General features: G+C 44.5%; 1 protein-coding gene across 2 annotated transcripts in view; it reads left to right on the forward strand.

Moving 5' to 3' along the window:
* LOC147606354 (pfkB-like carbohydrate kinase family protein) overlaps positions 1-15,886 on the forward strand; it is a 91,112-nt gene extending 75,226 nt beyond the window's left edge. For both annotated transcript variants that reach the window (XM_086791703.1, XM_086791702.1), the window contains 4 exons: positions 14,372-14,475; positions 14,562-14,712; positions 14,813-14,865; positions 14,968-15,886. In XM_086791703.1, the coding sequence (XP_086647829.1) occupies positions 14,372-14,475; positions 14,562-14,712; positions 14,813-14,865; positions 14,968-15,063 (404 nt within the window). In that variant the 3' untranslated portion in view covers positions 15,064-15,886. The remainder of the gene's footprint in view (positions 1-14,371; positions 14,476-14,561; positions 14,713-14,812; positions 14,866-14,967) is intronic.
* Positions 15,887-17,607: the final 1,721 nt, after the last annotated feature.

The following is a 17,607-nucleotide window of genomic DNA, read 5'->3' on the forward strand; positions in this document are numbered from 1 at the left end:
GCCCCTCTTCCTCCAAAAAGCAGGCCTATCTATGATATTCAGCTGCGCCTATGAGTAATCCAGCGCAGCCCGCCAACAGCTTTCCCAAAAAGCAAGAGTGAGAGAGGGAGAGAGAGAGAGCCAAGGCACATGAGCAGTCCCCACTGTTTTTCCACCAGTAGAGGAAGGCGCGTCTATGCTTTTCACCAATAGAGAGGCGCCTAGCTGCAGCCCGCTAGCCCCTCTCCTGTTCAGCCCTTCCGCTTTTTACCAAATAGAGAAGCACCTCTTTTCTGCCCGCCAGCCCCTCTTTTTTGAAAAAGCACATGCCCCCCCCCCCCCCCCCCCCGCCCCCCATAATAGCTTATGGGCCACGATCCCTTTAAAGCTAAGGGTGTTCTTTTATTTTTAAGGCTTTTTAAAACCTTTTGTCCCCTCCCCCCACATGGGGTAATGTAAAAGGGACCTTTTTAAAACCTTGAGTCCTTTTCGACCCCAAGAGTTGTACCAATATGTCCATGAAGTTATTGCCCCAAACTGATGCCATTCACACTGTCCACCATGTCCCCGTGCACACCTGCATACTGTCCAGAGAAAAACATAGGGTCGTGATAGCTGTTTGGTCCTTTAACTTGCCCCAAGCTTTGCATAAGATTCTGCTCTTTGGTTCATGTGCAGTGTTACCTTGAACATCGGGTATAACATTCACACTCGGTTTGGCATCCTGCACATTATTCTTTTTGAGATTTTGGGGGTATGTGAAGCACTTCCCCTCTCTCATGCAATCAAAGATATGCTGTCTGGACAGCTTAGGATCATCTTTTTCATCCCCGGGTTCTTTTCTGAGCTCCCTTCTGCATCCTTGGACTCATGAGGCATAAACTTGTGGCTGTCCACCCTTTTTCTGCTCATTTCCAGCTCTGAATTTTCGAGAATTCTTGTCTTTTTGACGTTCCCTTACCATGCAACTCCTTAGAAATAGTTGTTGAGTATATGAGCTCCTGTAAGGTGTTGTGGGGGTACACTGCAAGGCTCTTTTGAATGATTCGTTGCAGCCCTGACTCAAACTTTCTTTTCTTCTCGTCCTCACTAATCGTCATGAAAGGTGTGACTTTGAGAAGAATCCGCCAAAACTTTGAAACATAAGAGGAAACAGACTCGCCTTCATCCTATGTTAGCCAATCCCATTCCTTTCGTACATCCTTCTCAAAGTGAGGAGGAAGGAACTGATCATAAAATTGCTCTTTGAAAGCACTCCATGTACGGGCAGCTGTCCTATCCAAAAGCTTTGCCATCCACCAATCACTTGCAGTCTCTTTAAGATGCATACCCACATGCCTGAGCATAGATTTCTCGGTAAATTCCTCAGTGCAAATTGCCTTATGAAAGCAAGTGCCTTGGTAGTATCCAACTTTCCATTATAGCTCTCAAATTTGACGTCCTTGTCCCCTAACTTGAACTCTTTGGCCTTCTTGCTATGACGAGCATCCCGATGCTCTAATACATCATCCTCCTCGTCATGCCTACGATGGCGACGATGCCCAGATCTAGGGCTGATTTCCCGTGTAGCACCTTCCACTCTAGATGGAACGTTAGGAGCAGGAACATACCTAGAAGGTGGAGACACCACCGACAATGCATGAAGATCTTCTGCATCTCTGAAATGGGCTGAAAACCCCTCATCATCCCCACGAGCTGCATGTCGATGTACATCGTCTCCTCCGGTTGCATGCCCCCTTATATCTGTTGCATGGGCTGGAAGCCCCCTCAAAACACTTGCTCGGGCTACATGCCCACTTACATCACTTTCTCGGGCTGCATGCCCTCTTACATCACTGGTGCGGTTTGCATGCCCTCTCACATCACGAGTGCAGGCTGCATGCCCTCTCACAACATCATCGAAGTTCCCTTCACGGGATAGCCTACGAGGCTGCCGTGTGAAGACCCACTTGCCCTCATCATCAGAAACATCGCCACTTCTTTTTAAATAAGCAACAGCCAACTCTCGAGGTTTGTCGATTCCCATCTGTTGGGCGATTGCATCAAAAGTGACCACATCAGCCTTGACATGAGACTTTGATTTAATGACCCTCTATATATCACGATCTCTTTGCAAAGCATGGAGCTCTTCAAGCTCATTCATCAAGGCATCAATATCCTGCTGATCCTCAGCCCTGGCAGACAACGGTGGATCGTTATCCGCCAAAGCCCCAACATGATCCTTGTCTCTATCTTCTTCCCGCATGCGGCAAGTACGGGGGATAGACTCCTCCACAGAATGATCTGACTGGCTGGCCATAATGCATCTTCCAGTTTTTCAAAAAGAAAAGAATTTTCCGTGCTCCGGAATTGCTCTCTACCAGTTTCCCAAGTATGATACCGAATAGACTGCAAGGGTGCAATAGTGCCCCTACACAGATAGGAGGGCCACGAAATCTTTCCACATGCTCACTGCCGCTTAAACCAAAGGTAACCTCTTTTGAGGTGCGACAATAAGACGAGGGCTACCTCAGAATCCCAACCTTCTCTCACGGATAATGACTCCTTACAGCCATATCCAGCATCATATTAGGCACAACTGTCTAGAAAGCCAGGCTTTGATACCAATGTAAACGGAAGGGCAACAGAACACGGAAAATCTTATCAATCATGAAATCTGAAAATACACATAAGCATGCCAGATAAACAGGTCGACAAATCTGCACAGTACACCGCACTAGGGGCCAGAAGATTGGCTGACCCCCCTCCCTTTATGGTTACCAAAAAGGAGTCTGCTTCCAATACAACTTTGCGGGTGCCCAGGGTTCACCATTGGCTGCACTTGTTTCTTCCAATACAATATGAAAACAAGAAAACATAACATAAACTGAATTTGCTGACAATTCTCAGCACAAGTGAGCATTCCCGGCATAAAGCATATGAGATGCCCACGACCAGCTCTTCCTCCCTTCCTCCCTGTTTTATGCTCTGTCCAGCCTCTGTTCAAGCTCGAAATCAGTTGGCCAGCAGTGGAGAACATGCAAAAGGGGTTGGCCAGCACCTCCCATGCACCTGTTAGGTTTTTGTCGTGATAGAAGGCTGTAAACAGCCTGTAGAAGCAGTCGACCAGCTCCCATGCACCCGGAAAAGCAGGTGCCTCACATAAAACTAGAGTCTTACTCAAGATTTGAGCTCCTCCGTCAGTTTTAGCTCCCACGTGTGCTTTTTAGGTCCAGAAGGGGGCGCCTACTTGAAGAAGGCCCAAATAACATCCAGTGCCTAGCTTTTTGACCGCCACATGTATTAAATAAGTCCTGCTCAATGTGTACTCACTTATAAGTTGTCCGGCCACTCATAAGTGAGTGTGAACCTGCATCAATAATTATTAGCATGTGAACTCATAAAGCTGTAAATTGAGTTTTTGGGAATACTTACCACTTGCAAAACACATGTAGACCACCAGTCCCAAACAGGTGTGCACATACACGTCCACAGGGTGCCCATGCATCCCCGGCCCCATGGACAACGCAGGCAGAAATCTGAAGCATTGTCTAGGGAAACAAGACAAGTCATCCAAAGATAAAATCAAAGTCATGCACACACATGAATGCATCTAGACTGGAAGAAACACCCATCTGCTCAGTTGTATCCGATAAAATGTCCAGGGCTCATGATTCTTCCGGAACCTTCCCAGAACATAAATACAAAAGATCTCTAGGATAGCTAGTCCCAGGGAATTACATCATGTCAGGCTCCATGAGCCATACATGTACTATCATGTCAAGCTACACCAGCCATACATGTACTGTCATGTCAGGCTCCATATGCCACACAGACACACCATGTCAGGCTACACCAGCCATACATGTATGTCATGTCAGGCTCCACATGCCACACATGAACAATAGAAAAATAGAAGCTGTAAGGAATTTTGTGACATGGGGTCCCCACTCTTAAAGAGTGGTACAATGATATGCTCTGTCCAGCTTGCCGGGAAACCCTCACAAATGGCACGATTAAACACATGTACAATCAACGGAGCCAAAGTATCGCATGCATATAAGAAGTGCTGTCCAACTCGCCCATCATGATCCTATGCCTTTCCATTCTGTAACCTGTCTATCGCATCTAGCACCATCCGCATAGTGAAAAAGGTGCTACTAGCCGGTCTAGCTCCCAGTGGAGGGCGGGTAGGGGGCTGTCCTGGTGCATCATATAGCTCTCTAGCATAAGCATGCCATGCCTCAGGTGCAGTAATCGGAGCACCAGGCTGTCTCTCTTGAAACATCTTCCATGCCCTCTTGTTGTCCTTCCCCTAGAAGAGTTGGTAGATCTCCTCCTCTAACTTAGCCAGGTAGGCGTGTTTCTTTCTCCGCACAAGGCACCGAAAAATCATCCTAGCCTGTCTATGTGTGTGAGTCCCAATGGCAATCTCACGCTGTAGCTGTGCCCGTGTCTCACGACACTCATCATCATACCAACTGTTCTGTGGGGCAGTGCTAGGGGGGGGGGGGGAAGAGATCATAGTGGAGGGAATTGCATATGAGGCGGATGCATGTAGTACACCTGCCAATTCTCTCGTAATCTCGTCCAGAGGGCTATGCAGGTCTAAAACAAACAAGCCATCATATACTGCATCTCGGTAAACCCCAGTTGTCTCACGTGTAAATTGATATCTTGGGTACCTAGGTAGATGAGTGGCTGGCCCATCTCTCAGGGATCTACCTACTAGTGTGAAACTTAGGTATGCATGATGGGCTGCTATGCCAATGGGCCGACTAGAAATTGTGAAACCCTACACATCAGGTATCAATGAAGGAGATCCCATCAAGTAGTCCATAGTGCTCGCTCCCCCTTTAGAGTTCTAGTGTGTGAGAGCATCTGATCCCTCCCATCTCGATAGGCCATTGTATACGACCAACCCATGTGCACTCAGGAGTGTGAGAAAATACCTGCCATAATCTGTAATCTCCCCCTCATCCTGTGCTGATTTCTGCAACTCTACATCCTCTGCCATGATCTCCCGGTACATAGCCTCTTGAGTATCATATAGCTCTGTCTGCTCTGTGCCTATACGTGCATTAAAGTCTCCCAATAGTAATATGTCTCCCATGCTGGCAAACCTCATGATATCATCATATAGTGGCGTATAGGGCGACTCTCTTGATGGTGCAAACCTAGAGTGGGCTGGGGGAAAGTAGCACACTGCCACATATAGCTCGCGGAGCCTCTCTCTGCATACTCGGACCCACATGTACCTCGCATCTGCATCTCTATGTACCACATGTATTTTGTCACGAAGCTCCTCCCTGAAAAGTACTACCACTCCTCCAGATCCTCTGGTACCTCCCACTATGCATGGCTGAGGGCGGAACACTGATTCCCATCTATAACCCCGCACGTCAAGAAGCTTCTTGTTTGTGCACTAATGGGTCTTCGTATACATAGCAATATCACTGTGTTTGAAAGTATCATGCATCTGTTCAAAGGTCTCCATTGCAATTCCACACCGTGAATCGCAAGGTCTCATAGGCCGCACACCGTCAGGCGGGCCTCCTCTCCGTAATGATGACTCGACCATCTTTGTATACCACCCATTTCCCCTCTTTCCTTGCCTCAAGCACGCGCGGGATGTGTTCCTTCTAGTGTGCTACAAGGTCCTCATCCAAATAAATCTTTTCCCCCTTAAGGGCCATCCTTTTGGAGAGGAAGGCCTTCTTCTTCTCCAAGTCGCCAAACCTGATGATCAATATCTTCGCCCTGGTTTCATCTCTGCCTACTCGCCATGCTCCAGTAATGGGTACATCAGTGGCTCCAATTTTTGTTGCAAGAGCTTTTGCATCCTCTTGGGGGTTTCCTTTGTCTTCGCAACCAACTACGCGTACATGCAAGGCACGTGCCCGTCTCTTGGCTTCCTTTTCCAATGTAGCATTCATCACCTCTACTTTATTGGCTGGTGTATCCTTATGCTTTTTTACTACTTCAATCCATGGGCTGACTTCCTCAATTTGTTTCTGTGGCACTGGCGATTTCGGCCCATGAATGCATTTCCTAGCCACTTTTGCGTTACATGATTCCAAAGTGTTTTGCATTTCTGTGATGTCTTTTTCGCGGTCATCCATATATGTCTTCAAGGTGCCTTCGTATGATGCAACCATTGTGCCAATCTCCCAGAGCATGTCATCCTTCCATTTCTGCATCTCTTTTTTCATTTCCGTGTGCATCAAGGCTTGGGTTAATTCCATCTCAACCCGTACTTGGGCTTGCATTTCTCCCTTCAATTGGGCATGTATCTCTTGCTTCAGTGTTTCGTATATCACTCTCTTGTGGGCATGCATCTGCTCAGTCCATTCCTTTTCAAGCTCTTGTCTCATGGTGCTCATGTCTGTCCTTAATGTGCAGCTGTATCTCCTCATAAAAGGTCTCATCTTGTCGGGCCATCTTCGCAAGCCTTCGTGAGCCAGGGGACACGATCCCTTCCCTCAGTCTTCTGCAGTAGGCATTTGGTGCCTCTGTGGGGGTGTGAAAGATTGTTTCACCATCTTGCTCTCCCTCCTGGGATTGAGACATGTTTCCCCTAGTTGTTGCCTTGGGGGCTCGAGCAAGGGTGGATGGGAAAAGGTAAGCAATGAGCAAGGGTGGGTGGGAAAAGGGAAGCAAAAGGGAAGGCACACGCACAGAGCAAGGCAGAACAACAGTGCGCACAGATCAGAACAGCGGGCGAGCTACATCATGGGCAGCGCAAAGAGACGTGCAAGTGGGTGCGCACAGAGCAGAACAGCGGGCGGGCAGAGGAGGCGCACAGGTGGGTGCGCACAAAGTAGCAGGCAAGCTACATCATGGGCAGCGTAGAGAGGTGGGCAGAGGCGCGCATGTGAGAGGGAAGGGACCAAGAGAGAGCAAGATTGCACAACTCAAATCTACTGATGGAGCTCTACTACTAGGAGAATGCAAAGCTATATGCATGGAGTATACAATCATGATATGCAACCTAGCTAGCTCCATCCTGTACCATACTGGGGGTATAGAATGGTATACATCAATGTTATATTAATGTCTTCAAAAGGCCAAAGTGACCTACGAGACCAAAGTTACAACCATGTGACATCTGATACACTATCTGAAAAAGAAAAGAAAGAACTGAAGGTAAGTATCTAGCCTACAATACATTAGTAGGGAGCATCCGGAAGCAGCAACTAGGGAGAGTGGGAAGTTAATGCTACTATTCCAAATGGGGTACATGAGTACATGGATACATGAATACATGAATATGGGGGAGTACAAAAGTGACAGTGAGTACAACAGTATATGGCTAGAGTGGTAATCATCCTAGGAGCTCTAGCATGGGTCTCTGCCGGATGGCCTGGATATCTGCCATAGTGAGATGCCTGGTCGGACGAGCCCGATGCCTCGCAATGATGCTCTGAATCCTCCGGTGTAGGCACCGTCTCCGATGTGAGGATCCGCGAGCCCTCGGGCGTCTGGATCTGCCCAACTGGATAGCTCTCTCAACTAGAGTCCCACGGGGTGCCCACTGCTGGGCTGTCTGCTGTGTGTCCTCTCGGGTAGTCCCTCTAAAGAAGTCAGTAATCTCTCTCTGTGTGGACTCCCTGCCAGTCGGGCGTCTGCTCCTGATAATGGAGTCTCTGAGCCTACGGATCTCCAGGAGATAAAAACCCAAGCATCGCTAATCACAATAGTCCATGACTCTAGCCAGTGGTCCAAATCCCTCTCTAAAAAGGCAATGGTAGCGTCCTCGAATCTCATAATATGCTGTGCAGCGACAGATGTAGTGCTCCTCCCGTCTCTAGCTCTATCCAACAAATCTGACAAATCCCGTCCCCTGGAGGTATGCCTCTAAATCTACCTGTCTATATCTCTAACTGATGTGAAGAGGTGCGGATCTGCCCAATGGCGCACCTCAATCCATGAGACAGATGGGTATCCATGTAGCTCGGTCTAAGTATAAAGCCATCCTCAATGGTGCGGAGAAGATGGTCTCTATAGAAAGCCATCTTCGTCCCCAACTCTTGTGAGGGCTCTAGCCATGTCCTCCTAGTGTCCAACTGAATGAGGTCCTGTTTGATGACTACTAATCTCAGAATGTGTCAAGGTGAGAGAGGGTGCCTCCAGAGAGTACTGGAAGGGTGGAAGTCTGTCTAAACTGAACCCGTGGAGCTCAAACCAGGATGCTATCTGCGCATACCAACATGAAGTGTCTCCCTCCATGGCTAGCCGATGAAAGGACTCTAAAGCAAGTTGTGCATACCGGTGTCGGGGAAGCTCCCAAGTGCTATGAATGAAGGACACTGATCTAGCAAGAGCCTCGACTACAATCGGTGGTGCTCCCATCTCGGCTCTGATAATCTCATGGGGTACCGAGGCCTTAGCCCGAATCATCCTGGAGATCATGGACACAAGTGGTCTCTCCATCGATCTCCATCCATCGTATGTGGGTTCTGATCGACTGTGATGATCTAGGCTAGGCCCCCAGATCTGTACTCTATATAGCATAGCCGATGTGACCAGCGTGTCAAAAAGCTAGAGCTTAGTGCGTGGCTCCTGAAACTGTACCTGTGAGCACATCCTCTCTAGACCTCCTAGTGCTGCATATCCTCTAGTCAATCTGGCCTCTGCTGCCCCCCTCATGGAAAATGTGGGCCCAGTGAACACCACTCCAAGATATGTGTATGAGTCAACATACTCCACTGTCTCCTGCCCATATGTGAAAATAGGCGCTGATCTCCAGACCCACTGAGTTGTAGTGTTAAACACCATAACTTTGGTCTTACCAAGGTTAACTGAGAGCCCACTGTCCTGTGCATAAGCATGTAAAGTATCCAAGTGCCTTTGCTTAACAATATCATCAGCATATAAGAGCAGAGGTATCCAAGTGCCAGCCAACTGGGCTCCTCTGTCCCCTCGTGTCCCAATATAATCAGAGATCTCATCAATGTATAGTCCAAATAGAGTCGGAGAGAGCGGGCAGCCCTGTTTCACCCCTATAGTGGAGTGTACTGGCTGGGAGAGACCCTCTCAAGTCCGCACCTGCCCAACTACTGTCTCATAAAGTGCCATAATACCCCAAATGAGCTCACATGGAACCCCCAAGTCTTGTAGCCTGCGCATCAGTCTAGCTCTGGGCACTGTGTCAAAGGCCTTGCGGAAATCCACAAAGCCACAGTAGGTCCTCCTCCCATGTGCTGTGCCCTCCTAAATGATGGCCCTGAGGGTAAAGATATGATCCAAAGTAGAGAATCTCCTCCTAAAACCGGCTTGTCCCTGAGCTCGGACCCCTTGTCTCTCTGCCCATCTGCTCAACTCCTGCTCAAGAATAAAGGCATTTAGCTTGGCCAGCGAGTGACCAATCATAATGGTGCGGTAGTTAGTCGGCGGGTCAGATCTCCAGACTTGAGTACCGGCACAATCGTGGAAGTACTCCAAGTCCCAGGAAACCCCTCACACATGGCTCTATTAAACATGAGAGCTAGCAAGTCTACTAAAGACCGAATGGGCCAATGAGACCAAAGTGATACAATAATGTCCATGGCATATCTCATCATGGAACAGAAAATGAAAAAGAACAAATCAAAACTATCTTGTTGTGGGCGAGAGAGAGATTTTAGAACGTGAACAAAAGACTCGAAGGGTCTCTGAGACGACCAAAAAGATGTAACACAAAACCCATGACTAAACTGGATGTCAAGACAACATGAAAAAGAAAAACGAGCTGTCAAAAGAAAAACAGGGCCAACATAATACTCGGGCCTGCTCTGTGTCATAGTAACAAAAAAAACCCGTTTCTAGCTTTCAAAACCACGAAACCTCAAAACTTCGAAACGCTTTTAAAAACCTCGAAACCTCTCAAGTATGGCAGTTTTGCCCGAAACCTGCAGTTTTGCCCAAATTTCAGGTTTCGTTTTTTTTTTCCCCAATTTTTTTGGGATTTTTTTTTTTGTTTTTCTTCCATATCCTCCACATCACCTTACTTCTCTTCTTCTCCTGCTTCCCTTTTTCATCTTTTGCTACTTCTTTCACCTCTTCTATTCCTTCCTTCATTCTCTTCTTCTTCCTTGCTCTTCTTCTCCTTTTCTCTTCTTCTCCTCTCTTCTTTCCCCTTTTTCTTCGTACACCATCCTTCAATGTCTTAAATCTTTTCCAATTTCTACCTTCTCTTCTTCAATTTCTTAAGTGTCCTTGATTGAACCACTTGTGGCATCTAATCAATTATCAAGCAAAATTGCCATAATGCCTCACCAAAATAAGAATGGTTCCCCAAGATGTGTGGGAAGACACCATTTTTCATCATTACACTATGTTTAAAGATGATTACTATAAGTTCTTTAAGTATTTATACTTTATGAAATTATTGATTTTTCGAAACCTTGCGGTTTCTTAGCTGAGGGACGAAACCTTTTGAAACAAAACCCAAAAAACCTCGAAACTATGAGTAAGCGAGGTCTTAATCTGGCACAGTTTGGAAATAGTTTGCAGGCGCCGCAGCTATTGAAAAACTAATGACATGGTCCGGTGTGTTGACCATGAGTATTTGGCATGATACGAGGGAGCGTAATTTGACATTTTTGGCTCCAAGTGTACATAGGCACACATGGCATTATCTATGAGAAGGGTTGTCGCAGAGCCGAAAAAAGAATTGGTGCCTTCGTCGTACGAAGCTATGACCAAACAAATGTGTATATTTATGAAATGACTATGCAAGAATGCATACGAGTCATTTGCTTGCTTGTACAATCCGGGTGGGGGTTGTAGAGATAAGCAAAGTTGTGGTGCTCATAGTAATGATGTGATTTTACTCATGTGGCCGTAGTGGTCTTGTGAATTATACCATATTTTAAACCACAAATAAGTAACTTGAGAGTACGATAACTACAGTGTTTGTTGCTAAACAAACGAAGTGTATTATGCTTGGTCCGTAGAGATGCAAGCACTTGTGCATGGTCCTAGAAATCAATTATTCCAAGATTTGTAGTAATCTTACAGTGAGGTCTGTAGTGATTTTTCAATTCGGAGTTTACTGAAACCTAGATGTTCATGATGTTAACGGTCTAATTGTTCAACGCGGCTTGTAATAGAGTACGGAGCTACTCTACCCACCTTTGGAGTATGTCATTGCTCCTTTTGTTTGATAGGATGGGAGTGTCCCTAAGAGGTCTCTTGCTCTAAAGCTACCTTGTGGCTAGTCTTTAGACCTTCCCTTGTTACTTCATATATTGACTCGATCAGTAGTTTATGTAGTGGGCCATTGGGACGTTGTTGGATTGTTCTCATAAATACTCTAGATTGAGTATTCGAGGCTATGGAACTTGATATATCTTAAAATTAGAGCCATGTTGAACTTTGGAGTAGACTGTGCATGGTTCGTCTAGTGCAAACACTCATGGGTGTGTAGTCATCCATATGCTTGAAATTTTGTTTCTTAAGGAGAGGAAAAGAGTCTGCTTGTGTGTCTCGGTGAGCTTTATGCTCATGATTTGATGGTATGGGACATCAAATGTTCGTGAAGGTCATTGTGGTCTTGGTGATATGGGACACCAAGGCTCGTACACAGAGGTTGATCCTTTGATTGGTTGTATACTTGTTTCGTAGTGTTCAAGTGTTTGGACAAGATTGAGTTTGAGACTCACTTATAGCCTTTTGTTAGGAGAACCTCTGTGTAGCATAGCCATGATTAAATACTAGTGCTGACAAAGTGGTTTCGAGTTTGAGAATACTATAGAACCATTGGTGAGCAGGAAGACTAGTATAGTTCGATGATTGTGATATGTGGGGTGATAGGCAGGGTAAAGTGGATGTTGTTCCTCTTTACTTCGCTAGGAAAAAGAATAATCATATACATTTGTGTTTTGTAATATGTTTATGAAGTGCGTACAAGGACCCGTTAATTTTTATTGTAATCGGTTCCAGTTGGGTAGTATATTGCCACCTTACAGGTAGGTAGTGCATTGCCATTGTCATGGGGAGGCAACAAAGATTTGTTATACGCTAGACTTCATATTGGTATTGAACACAAATTGGATGTTATGTTATTTATGTCAAAGCAGTCTCAAAGTATAGAGATTGATTTTGTTTGTCTATCAGTGTAAGGTGTATTGGAGGCATACCTAATCCACATATCGTAGCATATGTATCTATAGACTTTGTAAGTAATAAAGAATTTCTTATTTATTACTTTATAGTAAATCATTTCCCATAATTGAAATGGTTTATGATATTGTTTCACATAGTAGAAATGTCCAGTGAGACCACACTTAAAGAGGTGTGCACTGTGTATGGATGGTGCTATTAGCTTTTAAATGTGACCATAGATAGCCCATAAACATGTCCGTAGAGACATAGATATGTATTGCTAGGCAACCAAAGTGGTTGCAGGAGTAAACAATCTACTCGAGTGGTTCTCTTATTGGTTCACGATTTTCTAGTAGTGCATAGACACTATATATCACATAGATGTTGTCCATGTGGAAATCATCGTCGTTGCAAGATGTGTAAATTGTTCTTGGAAGAACGCAAGAACTTTTGGAGAGAGGAAAGTGTAGCTTTCCTTAAACTATGTGTAAGGTCAATTGAACTTTACCACATTATAGAACAATTTGCTAAAGACTAGTAACAGTTGCTCAAGTTTGTTGAATTAAAGTCCATGTGGTTTCTAACCACAAGAGGAAAACATCTTTGATGTTGTAGAACATGCAAAGAATTCCTTGAATGTCGGAGCACATTCATTATGAGGTTCTTGAGGATTTGAGAACTTCCGGCGTATACTAAAGGCATGATATTATTCGATGCTTTAGTAGCAATTTGTGTTTTATTGAAATCTTTCATAGTTGCAAGTGGCAACTATGGTTTGGTGTTCCAAATGAAACACGAGTGTTGCATGTTTCCTTGGTCGTAGTACTTAAGGAAAATATGTGGTGTGTGTCTTGCTTTCCTCATCGTAGTACTTAGGGAAGTTACCGGTGTAGATAACCATATGGTCTATACACACACAATTATTTACAAAATTTTGAACCATTTTTGCGGACGAAAACTCTTCTTGAAGAGAAAAGTAAAAAGGTCAACATTTGACCGACTAATAAGATGGGAAAACATCTAAGTTTGAAAGGCTCTGTATCAAACATCTCTATAAACTATATGGCTTGCCCGTAGATATAGTGTTGGGTAGAGATAGAAAGTTTGATAGTCATCTTGAAGGAAACTCTTCATCAAAGATTAAATATCACTTAAGTAAGAGTGAGGTTAATCATCCGTAGATTGATGGTGGTCAAACTAAAAGCCCAATGAGGTTCTAGAGCACATGCTTGTGCATAGATGAATAATTTGGTGAAAACAACTATATATGCTTACCAACAACATTCCCTAATTTGTTTTCACAGACAAAAATTCTTTAGAAGGGAGGGGAGGGGGGGTAAATGTCACGTAGCTTGTAATAGCACGTGGGAGCTCGATCGGATGCGGAGTCCGTATGCCGGAGTGTGGACGGCGGGTGCATCCGGGGTCTAGGGGTGAGGTCGCCCAAGTCGGAGCACTTGGGCGGCCGGGCAAGCTTATGGGCGGGCAGGCCCCTATAAGTGCTTGGGAGTGTGGTGTTATCCACATTCTCCTCTATGGCTGGGTGGTGACTAGAGCTCTTTGCCCTCTTTGGCTATGGTGGCAATTACGGTGATGTAACACATATATTAGCCTCACATGGTTTGGAATGACAATTTGAGGGGGGAAGGGGGTGGGGGGATGGGATGGGGGGGGTGAGAGGTGTGTTTGATTGGCATTCTTGTGCTTCTTGAAATGGTGCTGCATGAGACTGATTTGATGATATTTGATGTTGCAATTAGAGTGCAATACATTTGGGTTATTGTGCTCATTATGAACATGTGAACCTCATCTCAAAAAGGCACTGGTGGGGCTCTTGGATCTTACGAGATGTTGAGCAATATAGCCTCTATTTGTTGCTTTTTGATAGACACCTCGGTACTCGGCACAAGTGAGCTCCTTGTGTTCCTTTGTTGGCTCTTCCACTTGTCCTAGTTGGACTTGCAAAGAAGGTTTATGTGGAGATGCAACTTATTGGGATGTAGAAGACAGAAGACAAGCAAGGGCGTGCAATAGTGTAGAGATCACCTGGTGATCGGTTTAGGATGTTGACAATGGCATTGGTGCAGGCTATCCAAGGGACCGCTTTGTGAGTTGATGATACAGCTTTTTGTTCAAGAATTTTGATGAAAATTCCTGAAGAGCGTGCGATACATGCTTGTCACCTCAGACTGCACTTCTTGCATCAATCCAAGTGCATTTAGTCCTTTTTATACAAATTCAACATTCTGAAGAAGTGATGACATTCTCTTTCAATTTTGAAAATCGATCTGTACATTGAGTTGAAATTAGCTTTAATGACGCGCAGATACCTCGAACTTGGAGAAAGTGAATGTGAACACTACATATGAGCTCTTGTTAAAGGAGAGAGAGCGTAGGAAAGCATGTGAACCGTTTACTGTCTCCTCAAAGGTAAAAAGATTCTCACCAGAGGGGGGTGTGTGTAACTGAGGAAGATAAAGCTGATGATACTCAGTGATTTTGCCCTTTTGCATTAGGTGGGGTTGTTTCGACAGAGCACTACCAATAGGGAATCTGCCAAGGAGTTTGCTGGGAGATTTTTGATTGGTACTGCGGAAACGATACCATCTTCTGAACTTGTGGACACCACTGGGTCAGGAGATGCCTTCATTGGTGCTGTGCTCTACTGTAAGTTGGCATTAGAAGAAAAACTTCTTAGTCCAACCCCTTTGACTTCTGCTTTTTTGTGGCATGGCTGATTGAGCATATTTGTCTTTAAATTTTGCAGCTCTTTGTACCGGATTGCCACCGGAAGAGATGCTTTCTTTTGGAGCTGTTGTTGTGAGTTGCTTTACACCCAGCATTTTCCTGTCTTTTTTTTCTGCTAGTATCATGGATTGTTTTTTGCTGTATTGAGTGGGAAAAATCTATCTTGTACTATAGGCTGGTGCAAATTGTCGAGCTCTGGGGGCCCGAGCTGGTTTACTATATCGCCATGATCCAAAGTTGATTCCATTTTTGGGACTTCCTGTTGTATAACTTTTTTTTTTGGTTTTTGTTGCCGTAAATTGCTTCCAATTAAGCATGCCATTCTTGTGAGGTTTTGCAGCAGACTTCTCCTATACGTCAGAAAGGCTTTGATGCCCTGCATACATTAAGATTCCTTAGGCAGGTTATCTGTTGCATGGAAGCTAAATGAGATGCAAGCCTAAGCTCTACTATTTCTCAATAATGATTGAGGGCTTCATGTTAAATAGTTTATATGCACTTGGGCATCAAAAGCATGAGTTATCCATCAAGTCATTTCATGATAACAGGGCTTATGTGCTAGGCACACTACTCTTGTTGAAGGTGTAACCCCTGGTGATAAAGCTGCAGAAGCGCACTAGAAACATACAGGGAGCTTCCAATCTGTGAGTTTGATATATTTTTCTTCGTCTGTGGATGCCTCCTAAACATTGGAGGAAAGTGTCCGGTTTCTTGAGTCCAAGATGGAAAAGTTTGTACGGCAGCTTCTCCATAAAAAATGTGAGATGCACCTACACAAAGGCTTCTTTGCCATAAAAAATGTGAGATGCACCTACACAATCAATACATTTGAGTTACGTATTCATGAACATAATTCAGATGGCCTCTCAGATGGACGAGAATTCAGATGGCCTCTTTAGAGATCCATTACCACCATTTGGATACCAATTCAGATGGATGAGAACCCAAATGGGCCATTACCACCATTTGGATACCACGGGCAGGGAAGTGCCCAGAATCACCAAGGATGGTATTTGGCACGTGTGCATGTATTAGACATGGATACAACCAAGGAACCTGCTCCTCGTGATGAAATTCATTGAGAGGTTGGGAACTCACATATCACATATCACATGCACTTTGGATTTCCATGGGTCAGTTAGAGAGCCACTACATAGGCTACACATCCAATCTTTCCTTATCACATGAACTTTGGATTTCCATGGGTGAATTAGAGTGCCATCAGTGATCACATAGGCTCCACATTGAAGCTAGGAAAGAGAAGACTCTCACATGAAAAAGCCAAGAGTTGCAAGTATGTCATGCTTGTGCTCCCACTATGTGTTTAGAGAGGAGCTTGGCCCCTTTCAATGGTTCATAGAATATGAGGAACATCGATGTGTGAACCGTTCTGTCATGAGATACAAAGGCATAGAAGTAGATTCATGGGAGGGCGAAAAAGAGAAAAGCAAAGCCGAACATAGGTTCATCCTTCTTCCAAAACTTCATGAATGTTGGAGTTGAAGACCCAAGTGCTGAGACGAGGCACATGGGTTCTCAACTTGAGCATGATTTGAAAGACCCCCACCATAGAGGGTCCCCATCACAACCTACAAGAAGATTCTCAACTTTAAGTGCCTGTGGAGTAAAGCCCACAAACCAAGACCTCTTGGACTGCACACATCGAGAGGAGACTGAGAGAGACCCAACAGGGGAAATGGAGACATCCACACAAGGATTAGTTTACATCCCTTCAAAAGATAAGATTTCCATGCATCCATGTATCCCCGCTTACTTGACAAACAGTGAGCTCTCAGCTTTTCAGAGAAGCATTTGTAGAAAATTATCAAGGTTTGGCATCCATTATATGACGCTCACATGCTCATTCCATTTCAGATCTCCACTTCATATTCATTTTTGTTTTCATATAACCTATCAAGTTTAGTAATCCTCTTTAAAAGTAAGGACTTCCATGACTAAATTCCAACTATAACATTAGTGTCATTGCACATGTAGCAACATTGCCCTTTTAAACCAAACTGAGGCATGCATTGCTAATTGCAAGTGTCCTATTACACAATTATTGGGGTTTCTTTGATTGGTTTAATGCTGAATTATCTAGTTAATGAAGTCTCCTCTTTTTTCTTTTGTATGATTCAAGTCTAGGTAAAAAGACTTCTAAGGCATAGTTTTAGATGCCAATATTGGAAGGCAATCAAAATATCCAAGTAGTAGTCTCTCAAAAGTCAAAAACTAGTTAAACACACTAAGTATTAGTCTCTCAAAATCAAAAGTCAAAAACTAGTTAAACACACTAAGTATTAGTCTCTCAAAATCAAAAGTCAAAAACTAGTTAAACACACTGAGTATTAGTCTCTCAAAATCAAAAGTGCACTTGAAAATCCCATCCACCATGACACTAGTCTTGTAAAGAGTTTCTAATGGAAAAAGTTCTTGCAATTGTGAGTATTTATTTTCATAATAAGGGAAATGCTCAAGGAAAAAGGTCACCTATAATTTTGAGCTTTCATACACAGAGATTGTTTCTTTATAGCCTCAATTGCTAGCAATTACAGAGGATATCCTATTGACACGAGGGATATATAGAACATCAATAGACAATGCTATATATTTACGAGAAGCATAAAGAGTTGAAAGAACGAGCACGATGTATTGTAGTCGAAACCAACATGCAAACCTCTATCTAAGGAGGGAGTCAAACCTACACAAGGAAGTGAATGTCCAAAGGTAAAACCAACTTGGAAGACGTCAAATCTCTACCCAAGGAGGTGCATGTCATAAGGCAACTAACCAAAGGAAAACCTACCTGGAAGT

Source organism: Cibotium barometz, chromosome 57, assembly GCF_041138505.1.
Source record: "Cibotium barometz isolate CiBa-2024 chromosome 57, ASM4113850v1, whole genome shotgun sequence".
Classification (NCBI taxonomy): Eukaryota; Viridiplantae; Streptophyta; class Polypodiopsida; order Cyatheales; family Cibotiaceae; genus Cibotium; species Cibotium barometz.